We start from the raw sequence: 12407 nt of genomic DNA, 5'->3' as shown, positions 1-12407 counted from the left end.
AGACACCCGTCTGGCCCACATGCCCAAAGGCCAAGTTCCCTAGATGTAGAGGTCACTCACACTTCTTCTGCTGCTCCCGGATGTTTTCCCTCCACTCAGCTCTCTCGTAGTCAGAAGAAATCAGGAATGTGTAACTCTAAGGTAGGTGAAAAGAACACACCCCAGTACCCAGTTATCTCCACTCTGGCTAAGCCAGCACCTGGCATGACCAGGGTACAGAGCCTAAGACTCGCATCTCCCCACTGCCAGCTAGCTGAGTCCAGGTGTGCACATGTGCCACTGTGAAGAGCTGTGGACATGGCCAGGCATGCTGTTTCTAGCACTATTTGCCCTTCTTGTGCACTGCACAGGCTTACCTCTAGAAGAGCCCCACCTGAAAACGCCTGGGTCAGATGACACTGCCACAGGGGCTGTAGCTTAGGGACATGAGTTACAGCTAGGGTCTGCAAAGGTGAGGGCTGATGCCAACCCAGCTTCCTATGTCCAACCCACAAGCCTGTGCGGTAACCCAGAGAAAAGGCTCCCATGAGCCCAGTGACTGCCTCTCCTGTCCAAGTGCTTGCACACCGACCTGTGCACGTGATGCTGTGGAAGGAGAGGCCCAGGCTCAGACAGCACCAGGAGTAGACCAGGACAGAAGGTGTGTTTCTGGCCCTTGACGTTCCCAAAGAACATTCCTGTGCCCAGGGATATGCATATCTGTAAGGCCTTATTCGCCCCTAAAGACCCCACAATTTCCCAGCTGTGGGAGCTAAGCCAGCTGCCACTCAATTTGGGGCTATGGACCAAAACAGCAGAGACACATGAGCATGTGTGTGCTACAGTTAGACTGATCTCTCTTGCTGCAGGATGTTCTTGGGAGAAAACGGGCTTCAACTGCAAAGGCCACATGTGAGCCAGTGACAGCAGCTGGCTAGACAGGTCTGGGCTCCATCTGGTTGTTGAAGGCCCTATGCCAGGCCAGAAGCTTCCGCAGGACAAACCAAAGAGAGGTGGGTGGTGGACACTCACCTTGCCATTGCGGCTGTGTACCTTGAAGGCCATGCTGGGAGACATAAGCAGGAGCAGCGACTCCTGCTCAGACAGCTTCTTCTTCAGCCTCTCCATGGCCTTGCTGGCCTTGTTTGCCCGCTGTGGGGAGAGGACAGTCTTGCCTTACCATTCCAAGGCTTGTCCCACTTGCTCCTACTTAACCTGTCCCCACTATCCCTCACCCTGAGCCTGCAGAGGACGAGACTCCACCTGTCTGCTCCACATAGCCTAGGTTATAGACCAGCCCATTCCAGGTGGCCTTCTGAGGTCAGAGACGTTTTCTTTGGGTCAAGGCCTAGTGTAGGCTGCAGGACATGCTCAATAAACTGTTCTTGAAGTAATTAGTCTTTCCTTTTATAAGGCTAGAGTGGAGAGACCTTTAAAGATGTCCTTGCCTTCAATTTTTTCAAACACAATGTCCAGGGGGCCTCTGTAATTTAGGGGACCATTCACCTTCTCCCTGACCGGAGTGTATTTCACCATCAGGCCCCTGTTGAGTGTTTATGGGAGTCCCAGTCAGTCCTGATGAACATCACCAGGTCCTGAATGGGAAAAGCCTTCTTATCCTAAAACCACATGGATCCTTCTTGAAACTGGTATACTCTGGAAAGAAGAGATCATGTTGCCATTAAGTAGGGCTCTGGCCCTAAGCTCCAAAAGAAGGGGACAATGTGGATAATGCTGCAGTAGCAGTCAATAGTGCTCAACAGCCCCTGAGGACACAGCGATGGTCCTTCCTCTGCTTAGGGACACTACCATGGAGGCCACAGTTCCACCTAGACAAGAAACCTAATACTCAGACTTGAGGCTTCTCTCATCTGGAAGTGCTGGGCTCCCTGCACGCTCCTAGATACATTTCTGGTGCAATGGGTTGGGCAGGGTAAGTTGGGCAGGTTGGCCAATGTAAGTCACCTCCCCTGGCCTGGGCTAGCCCTAGACTTATGGAGTTCGTCCTATCTCCAAACCTTCTAAACCTCTCTGCAAAGAACCAGGGGCCTGCAGTACAGAATAGCTGGAGGGGTTACACTCCCCACCCGGAATCACCCCCTTCCCCAACCAGGACAGTTATAAGGGGGACAGCTGGCAGCTCTCTAACCCCATTTCCTGGACTATCCAACCCCTTCATGAACGGAGTGAAACTTTTCTCAGTGATTCAATAGTTCAGCTGTGGAAGGAGACCACACAACACAGACTGCTGCCCGGCATTAGAAGAGTACACAAAAATGGCTGGAGCCGGTGGCCAGAGAGAACTTGGAGGCATCTCTCTCAACCACCAGCCTATGCTCTCTGCTTTTCCACCATTCCTTCTAAAGGGGCCACTGAGGCATTGCCTGTTAACCTAAAGCAACCCATATCCTATTCCTCCACAATTGCCAGTTGCCACATATGTGCTCCCTCTGCCCAGCTTTTCATTCCTGGGGAACACAGTGTGGCCTCCCTGTTCAAGATCTGCAAGTAATAATCTCTGAACTTATTTTGTATGTACTGAATTTACACTTTCCATCAGAACTAGGGGCCACCCCAGGCCAGGTTTTCCCTGGGATACAAGGGAAAACCCATGGTCACGGTCAGCCTCTCAGTGTCAGAGTGATAGGCAGGAGTAAACTGGACACAGGTCAAGTAAGAGACCCAAGGACATCTGCTACATAAACATGTGAGGGTTTCCTGGTCACAGGTCTGGTGATTAGGCATAGACCATCTGCCAGGTAAAGAAGTATCCCATGAAAGGCACACGGAATGTCCAGGGCCAGGAGCCTTCTACTTCCCATCAGGGCTAGGCTACTAGTGGCTCTGATATGGGAACCCCAGTTTAGGCAGGGGCTCTTGAAATAACCAAGCTGTGACCAGATGCCCAAGACTCCAAGTGCTGAGAGCCCATGGGGTCCCCACCATGTCTCAGAGACCAGCTGTGGGATCAGATGCCCAGAGGAGAGAAAGCCCACTAGACAACAGGTGAGGAGCTGCCACATAGACCCTTGGTCCTCACTCCCCCAAGTCAGCCACACCTTCTCTCTCTGGATGTCACTCTTGATCTGGGAGATCTTGATCTTCAAGGCATCCAGCTCTTCATCTGGCACCAGGGGGATGTTGGGTGCTGCCTCTGACTCGTCTACCATCTGGAAGCTGAGATCCGTGAGCGGAATGTACCATTTGCAGTCATACTGCTGGGTTTTGCTGGGTGGGAGAAGGAGAATGTTAACACATTGACCATCTTTGTCATTGTCACTGCTTCTAAGAACCAGGGAACCATAGCACTGTGGCTGTGCAGTTATCTGACTGAAAACCCAGAACATATCCCATGTGATAGGTTGGAATGAAGCTGTGAGCAGACACTGGTAGCCCTAGACTCAGTGACTCCTGGGACACGTTCTCCATAGACTTGACCCCAGGCTGCAAGACATCTGAGGAGTCCTGATCTCACTTATTCTGGGCTGCTCCTAATGTCAGTGGCTCATGTGGAAGCACAGAAAGGTCACTCAATAACAGGACAGGATTGAAGTCCAGAGCTGCAGCATTTGAGGGGCTGTGGATCTATCTCATATAATCTCTTCACTTGACAGATGTAGAACGGAGCCTGTCTTTTGAGTTGACTGATTAAATCCACCCAGCATAAAAACAGTAGAATCCAGGAAAGTGCTCAGTTCTGTTCTTCCCAATGTGACCGACCCTCTTTGCTCCATCCCAACCTTGTATACCCAGGAGTAATCTGAAGGCACTGGGGTGGGGCGTTGGCTCTGCAGGCTTATGAGAGTAACTTAGAAGCCATCACCAGGCCCAAGGTAGGGCTGGCAATTCCCCTTGCACCTGCAGCTGGCAGCAGCCCCTATAACCCCCTGACCTTACACTCACTCTTTGCAGGTAGTTGATGACAAGTCTCTCCTTCAAACACACATGAAGTCATGGTCAGGTAAACCCCACAAACCAGAGTCAGACCCATGATGTTTCCAAGTTGTTGGTGACAACCTTGATCTTGATCCTGACATCACGTCCAGGTGCAAACAGAATGTAGAGAAGGGCCTGGCCACGGTGTTACTCATGCCCCCCAGAGAGATCCTCCCCTTCTCAAGCACTGGGGTGGGGTCACCATCTTGGTGGGACAGGAGCCCCATTGTCACTCACCCTCCACTCTGCTTCTTGAGCTTGGTGCAGAGGAGCAGGTCAGTAAACAGGAAGACGTGGCGCAGCTTTCGGGCCCCCTCCACCAGCTCCACCATGAAGCTGTCCTTCAGCAGCTGCCGGTGCTGTGGGCATGGCAGGGAGGGCTTGAGTCAGGGTCAGCCTGGGTTGGATAGGTGGGACATGCTGGGCCCACCCACTCCAGCAGGAGCAAGGTGACCTTCTGGAGATGCTCTCCCCAGGGAGATTTCACTCCCTACATATCTACCTTCAGACCCACTTTCCAAAATGTTCCATCCATCTCACTGGCCTGCTAAGAGATGAGGCTTATGCTCACTTGTTTTTATTCAACAAACCTTTGTAAGTCCATTCTGGGTGCTGGGGATGAGGGTCAGAGGATAGGGAGCAGTGACAACCACTGGCCTAGAGGTCAAGAAGGGGCACACACAGTCAAGTGAAAGGCCTGCTGTGAGGATGAATGATAGGAAAACCTTTCAACAGGGCAGCTAGAACCAAGCAGGATGGTACATGCCTGTAACTTCAGCACTCTGGGAGCTTGAAGGAATAGGATCACAAGTTTGAGCTGAACTTAGCAACTTAGTGAGACCCTGTTTCAAAATAAAAACTAAAAAAGGGCTGGGGATGTAACTCAATGTGAATGCCCTGGGTTCAATCCTCAGAACTGCAGGAAAAAAAGGCATGCGCGCGCGCGCGCGCGTGTGTGTGTGTGCGTGTGTGTGTGTGTGTGCGTGCGTGCGTGCGTGTGTGTGTGCGCACGCACGCACACCAGCGTCTCTCAGAGACGGTAGCCTGTAACCCAGGACTGGCAGGATACCAGGCATGTGGAGAGGGGATATTCCCATCAAGGGACCATCATAAGCACAGGCCCCACAGCAGGGAGAGGTCAGCATTTGGGGTATAAATGGAGTAGCAGGCTACTGAGGTGACCAGCCCAGGAACTCTCTAAGACAGGGCAGTACTAGAGGTCATAGCAAGGGGCCTGGCCTGGTTCCAAAGGTAGCAAGGAGCTGAGAGATCTCATATTTCAGTTCTCCTGACTAGACAGGTTGGCAGGGTCCTGAGTATGGGTCATAGCTCTTAACACATGCCTAGACACTTGTGGCCTAAGGGCTGAGTCAACATGGAGTACAGGTGGGTGGGACAGGCCAGGCACCGCTTATTCTAGGCAAACCTAGAATAAGCAGGAAACTGGAGACACGGGCTCTCAGCAGGCTTGAGCCTTTCTGTACCTTGGTACTTCATCTGAAAGCCAAGGGACAGCCCTTCTGGCCCACACAGATCAAGGGGTTGCTGAGCAAGGAAACGGAGCTAAGTTAATTCATCTAACAGTGCTGTGTACCTCATAGGAGTTGGGTATTATGCCATGCCAAGGACATGGAGATAGGACAGGCTGACACCATATGCTTTCCCCAATGCAGGCACCATGTGCTGTGTACGAACACTGCTTAAATTATCTGGTTTGATCTCCATAATATGCTGTGGATAGGTCTTTAAGCCCGTTTCACAAACAAGGCAACTGAACTTCAGAGCAGTTCATTATTCATTCCAGGCAACACAGTGAGCAGCAGTGACACTCAATGGTCTCTGCTCTCAGAAGTCCACAAGACTGGGGAGCACATTGTTTCAGGGAAGGTTTTGGGTGACGGCAACCCCTGCCTCATGCTGTGATGACCAGGAAGAGCTTGAAGGTCAGGACATACAACGAAGAGCATGAAAACCCAATGTCTCCCCATCAAGTGGCCTATTTGTCCCCACCTGGAGAAGCAGGGAGGCCTCACATTCTCACTGCGGTGCAGCTGGGCTGGACTGGGGGCTGTATGATGCCTGGTTCCATTGCTGCCTGTATCCTCTGTCCCCTGAACTCCCCCACTCTGCAGGAGCTGAGGGCAGTAGAGCCCCCCAGAAGTAGGTGCGGTTTGAGCAGGGATCCAACAACTCAGGCATGAAGGCCACACATCACCATCCTAGGCAGCTCAGCTCATCATGGCCAGCTGGCTGCTGGTACCGAATAGTTGATGCTTTTATGTGGGAGCTGCTGGTGCCCGTAAGTGGAAGGGCAGGAAGGCTGCCAGCCTTCCAAGGCCATGACTCATCACTCACCCACACCCCTCCCACTTCAGAGGCAGATGGTCAGCTGGGTGACAGCATACCATAAGAAGCAATAAAGTGTGCACCTAGGGAAATATAGAGCTGCAGGGCAAATCTCAGAGACCCAGGGGACACTGATTCTGAGTCTGCAGCAGGAAGAAGATCTGGATAGGGTCCTGGAACACTGAGGACCTCAAGGAATGACTACACAGCTGCTCCCTCACCAGGGACACAGAAGAGAGTCCCATGGTCCAGAAGGACAGGACCAAGGCCTGTGTGTGCCAGTGACTGGGAGACAGGAGTTTGTTTTCTATACAAAGGGGCTGAGCTTCTTGTGGCAACCAGCAGAGGGCATCCTAAGCTCAGGTCAAAAGCTGCGAGTCAGAATTCTCCAGCATACTGCTCCCCTAACCTTGCAGACCTAGGAGGCTCCGAGGGACAGACTGAGTCTAGTTCTAGGCTGTACTTTTAATACCATGATAGTCACCCAACCCTTCCCCATCCCTATTTTTATATCAACCTCATCGTTCTAAGACAAGCCACAAAGCCAGGGTGTCTCAACACTCCAGCTAGCCCACTACTGCACTGTGTCCCATCTACTAGGGCCATTCCAGGAGTGTGTGACTCAGTGCATGTCACAAACAGGCCCCGTGGGGCTTGGGTGATTGATAAGTGGTGGCCACAGCTCTATTACCACGACCTTCCCCCAGTACCAGAGCTGCTCTCTTCAAACTGGATCAGGCTTCTGAATCCTAGTTCAAGTGGGAACTAGCAGGTCAGCCCATACAAAAATGTCCAGTAAATGGGAAAAAAGGGCCTCCAGCCCTGAGAAAGCAGACTGGGTCCCAACCAGTCACTGGCCAATCCAGAAAGGAGGCTGGACTCCAGCACAGGGCATAGGGCTGGAATCCAGGGAATAAATGGGAGGAACAGGGGGTGAAGAGGGGTAGGGCAGAGGGGGAGAGGGCAGGGTCAGTTCTATAGGACTTCGCAGGCCTGGGGACAGATTCTCAAGGCTGGAAGTCCTGCTTTGCCCCACACTCTAGGACCCTTGACCCCTTGGGAGCTTGGTGAGGTATGGGCCTAGGGGTCAGCCCTGCTGGAAGCCCAGTGTTGGTGGGGAGGGGTGGGCTGAAACAACATCTAAGTCAACAGCAACAGAGCTGCAACAGAGCCACATCTGTACAATCACATTTCAGAAAGAGGAGAGAGATAATCCAGGGAGGAGGGACAGAGTTGGTAACAAGGAAGGACTGAGAAAAGGCAGTGATGAATATACAACAGTGACTTGGCAGGAGGGCTTGCAAGGCCCTGCCCTTCCTCTTTGACCAGACTAGGAGAGGCTGCCAAGACTGCAAATTCATCATCTGGGCCACTTCCTCTATGCTGTCTCCAGGACCTGGGCTCCTGTGGGGATGCTGGTCACCCAAACCTATGGCACCAGTGCAAAGCAAGGAGGCCCGAATAGCTCTGGTCTGCCTGTCTGTCAGACAGACATCCCTCTCAGAAGTGCAGGCCGCTCAGCCTTACAATGGCACTGCCTCCCAGTCCTGGCCAAGTTCTCCAGGAAACAAGGGCCAAGAGTGGGGTTGGATCACCCAAGTACACAGTCCTCATGGTGTCCTGAAGATGGTATGAAGTCTCAAGGATGTAAAGAACTGTCTGACTCGAGTTTCACCTGAAGCAAACAGCCCCAGGTGGAGCTGACAGAAAGGACTATGCTTCCAAGAGCCTGAGGAACAGCACCTCAAAGGACAGCTTGCTAGGAATGCAGGAGCCTTGTGTACGAGACAAAAAAGTGGGAGTGGGGCTGTGTCCGTGTGTCCCCATGAGAGTGAGTGTCTCTACTGGTGTGTGGGATCTGGTTTTTCCATATGTGCATGTCCCTGTGTGTCTTCCCATGGGGCATGGATCCCTGAGTAAGTGGGTGTGTCCCTATATTGTGATACAGAGGGCTGGGAGGGAAGGCACCAGGTGGGAAGGCAACACTCCCTCTGGGAGCACCCCTACCCCGATGCCAGGTGGGAAACACCAGCTGGAAGGGACACCATTGCCTTTTCAAATAGCTGATAACATCACTTGGCCACAATACCCCAGGAGTGGAGAGGGTCTGGACTGTCCCCATCTTCACTGCTGGCAGCTGCCCTCCTCTTTCTCCTTGACAATGCCAGCTCAGGTACTTCACTCTGAGCCTCAGTTTCCTATAAAAATAAAGTGAGAGCCAGGGATTTAGCTCAGTGGTTTCGCCGCTTGCCGTGCAAGCGCAAAGACCCGAGTTCAATCCCTGGTACCAAAAAAAAAATTAAAAAACCAAAAAAAATAAAGTGAGGAGGAAAAAAACCTGTCTTGTGGCATTCTTTAAGGATTAAAGGAAATAGTGCACCTAAAGGGCCTCATAAAGGCTATCTGGTACCATTTGCCAAGGCCTTTGTGGGTGCAGGCACCATGTTCAAAGCTTATTCATCATGCCACCTGCTCCTCACAATGACCCTGAGGAAAGCACTGTTACTTCCATTTCCACAGAAAAGGAACTGAGGCTCAGTGAAGTTACATCATGTGTCCACAGTCCTCTGAAGAGGAGGTAGCCCTAGCTGCCATGGGCTCTGAGGCAGAGGATGCCTCCTTTCTAAATGCTCTTGCCTAGGCTGGATGGTTCCTCTAGCTGTCACATGGCAACAATGCACACTTACCCCTAGATGCAGCCTATGGATGGGCCATGGCCTCCCTCGGAAGAGCAATTTGGAAAAAGCACAGTTACGGGCTGAATGTCTATGCCCCCACCTCCATTCCTATATTGAAGCTCTAAACCCCAATTTGATGGTATTTAGCAGAAGGGTCTTTGAGGAGTAATTCGGTTTAGAAGAGGTCATGCCAGGAGGACCCTCATGATGAGACTAATATCCCTGCAAGAATAGAGAATTAACTTTTTTCTCTCCAAGTGCATCACTAGGAAAGGCCATTGAGGACAGTGAGAAGCCAGATGTCTATACTCCAGGAAGAAAGCCCTTGGCAGACTCTGACCCGTGCTGGCCTCCTGACCTCAGATTTCCAGTGTCCAGTGCTGTGAGAGAAAACTGTCTGTTATTCAGCTAGGCATGGTGGTATGCACCTATAGTCCCAGCTACTTGGGAGCCTAAGGCAGGAAGATCACTTGAGCCCATGAGTTTGGGGACAGTCTGGATTGTTTATATCTCAGTTGACAGTATTTTGTTAGAACAGCCAGAGCTACAGCACATACCAGGAAGCCAGGGACCACAGCTCCACAAGGTCATTGGAAAATCTTCTTAGGTCTAGGAACTACAGTTCGATCGTGAACAAATTGGTGGAGATTTGACAGGTGGGACTAGGAAAAGTCACCAATGACAACTCAGGTGGAGGTGGTGAGAAGCAGCAGAGAGGCAAAGGAATGAGGTGTGGACCAGAATGGAGGTGTCAGCTGCTGGCTAAGGCTGGGCGTGGGCATTGCTCCAAGCATGGGCTGAATTTGGCATGCTCTGGCCCTGAAGAGGCCAGCCCTCACTCTCATACCTCCAAAGCAAGTCCTGGACTTGCAGAGAGCTGACTGAGCTTTGGCTGTGGAATGCCTCAGTGGACTCCAGGGGGATCAGTAGGTGGGCTGAGAACAAGGGTCCGCATCTGTGTAGCTAAGCATGAAGTCAAGGGTCCTGCCTGTCTGTCCTCCCTTGAATCTGTTCTCTGGCTCTGATGAACAAACTTCCATTCCCTGACCCCTAGAGAGCCTTTCAGGGCTAATTTCACTCAGGTTATCTATGCCCTAAGTAACACAAGACAATCCTTCACCAGGTATGCCCCAAAACAGGAACCTGCTAGGTGGAGGGCAGGCAGGGGTTTGGGGGGCACAGTGCCAACTTCCAGCAGTAACAAGGGTGGTGGCAGCTAATGTTTCCAGAGCACTTTGTAGGTGCTAGGCCCCACAAAGTATGTCATCTTGCTCCACAGAACTGGTCTATGTGAGGGCCGGGGATTTAGCTCAGTGGCAATGCACCTGCTTGCCTTGCAAGCTCAAGGTCCTGAGTTCGATCCCTGGTACTGACAAAAAGAAAGAAAGAAAGAAAGAAAGAAAGAAAGAACTGTCCTATGTGACAGGTTCCAGCTTCACCACTTCAGAAAAAGGAGGGCTGAGAAAGGTAAGTAATGTGCCCATACTCCTGCAAAGAATCAGAATTTGGGCCCCTATAAGCCAAGAATACAAACTCTGTTTGCAACTCTTTATGAAGGATGAAGAAAAAGCCCTAGGCTTGACACAGGAACTCGTCTTGACTTTCTGGCCTTTGATATCTCCCAAGGCTTCCTATGACACCTTCTTCCTCTTTTTTTTTTGAGTCAGGGTCTTGCTATGTATTCTAGGCTGGCTTTGAACTCACTATGTAGCCCAGGCTAGCCTGAAATTTGTGGTGATCCTCCTGCCCTCCCAAGTGCTGGGATCACAGGAGAGCGCCACCACACCTGGCTTCCTTTGGGGTTATTACCAGAGACTTGGGAGCCAGAGCTCATGGTTCCCTGGTCTCCTGATTTGACATTTTTCTTCGCAGGCCCCAGTGGGAGGAGGTGTGCTGGAGACTGGACACAGGCCTTGTGTGTTCCGCCTCCCCTGAGCTCTAGGTCTCCTACATTGTGGATATCTTTTTTTTTTTTCGTACCGGGGATCGAACTCAGGTCCTTGCACTTGTGCAGCAGGCGGCGAAACCACTGAGCTAAATCCCTGGCCATTGTGGATATCTTGCAGTCTAGGCCCACCTCATCCTGAAGATGAGCAAGTGGGTTTAGCCTGTCCAACTCTTTTTTTTTTTTTTAAGTGCTGGAGATGAAACCCAGGACCTTCCACATACTAGGCAAACCCTCTACTACCAAGCTAAACTATCAGCACCCAGCTCTTTTTAATCACCACCAAAAAGGCCTCTGTTCTCCCTTGCCTGAGCACTAGCACTTCTTAGCCTCAGCCTGTACCAGCAACATTACCCTGGGCTTTCCTTCCTAAGGTATCTGTTCAGACCACTGCTTACATTCTTCCTTCATGAGGGGCCTCTGGGATCCCAGAGTGGCATGCAGTGTGGAGCTCAGAGCAGGCAGACAATCAACTACATGGGGGAAATTACCTAGCAGTGCAGAGCTGGTTATCTAACTGTGAAGTCAAATTCAGCTAAACAAATGAGCACCCACCCACTAGCCCATAGCACCAGGTCCTGGAAAGAAAACGTGTCTGTAAGATTCTCTGATCTGAGGCTGAGGACGGCATCCTCCTGGGCAGCACCTGCTGCTCACAGCTCTCAGGTGTGCCAGGGCCAGGATGCTGGCCAGCCAGAGCAGCTGCTGGCCACTCCTCAGCACTTGTAATGCTGCCCAGTCATTTCCAAAAAGGGTAGAGCCCTGGAGTAAGGGAACTTGGCTGAAAGGGGTGACAAGATTATAGAAGCCACACTGGGGGTCAGGAGCTAGGGCTACTGGTCCTGCATAGGGCTCACCTCTGGGTCTCTCCATGATGCCCTGACATACCCACCTCCCAGGAGGCTCAGCACCGACTGTGGGGACACCTCCTAATGCCCAGGCTGGCAGAGGCACCCTTCCTCTCTCTACCAAACTGCCAGGGAAGCTAGAAATGGCACCCCCTAACCCCAACATGCTCCCAGCAGAAGCAGGGGATAGGGCTCCTTCAGCCAGGGCCTGCCATGGGTCTGGCACCAAGCTGAAAGGGGTACATTCTCTTCCTTGTAACTCCACTAACTTCCAGGTAGTGTAAGGGATAAGAGTAAGGACAGACAGCCCTGTCAGTTCATGATGGGAGAAGGGAACAAAAATGTAACACATCTGGGATGCATAGGTGGATAAGGACACCGGGCTTCAGACCGTGCCTTGATTATTTAGTGGCTGTGTGACCATGGACAGGTCATTCAATATCTCTGGGCCACAGTTTCCTCCCTTGTAAAAGAGAAGGCCTCTGATCACAGGGAGTTGTCAAAGAGAACTCAAGAAGCAGAGCTCCTTTTTCCTCTTGGGAATTGGCGACTCAGTATCATTTACCCAACTGAAAGCTGGGCATAAAGGAAAAAGTATGTATTTCCAAAGCTCAAGCCCTCCCCGGCTGCTAATCCTAACAGGAAGCTGCCTGAACACCCACTCTCTGCCCTCAT

The 12407-nt window shown here is 51.7% G+C and overlaps 1 protein-coding gene across 1 annotated transcript in view; it reads right to left on the bottom strand.

Moving 5' to 3' along the window:
• The window catches only part of Bcr (BCR activator of RhoGEF and GTPase), a 134687-nt gene that overhangs the window by 28273 nt on the left and 94007 nt on the right, over positions 1-12407 (bottom strand). Inside the window, exons 9-12 of the mRNA XM_004843537.4 lie at positions 4153-4274; positions 3039-3207; positions 1012-1131; positions 61-136 (exon numbers count right to left, since the gene is read on the bottom strand). Coding sequence (XP_004843594.1) covers positions 61-136; positions 1012-1131; positions 3039-3207; positions 4153-4274 — 487 coding nt within the window. The remainder of the gene's footprint in view (positions 1-60; positions 137-1011; positions 1132-3038; positions 3208-4152; positions 4275-12407) is intronic.

This window comes from Heterocephalus glaber, unplaced genomic scaffold (assembly GCF_053883595.1).
Source record: "Heterocephalus glaber isolate CG9 unplaced genomic scaffold, H.glaber_assembly_v1.0 deba00001687, whole genome shotgun sequence".
Taxonomy (NCBI): domain Eukaryota; kingdom Metazoa; phylum Chordata; class Mammalia; order Rodentia; family Bathyergidae; genus Heterocephalus; species Heterocephalus glaber.
Note: the sequence above shows the minus strand (reverse complement) of the source record. Positions and strands in the feature narration are given on the sequence as shown.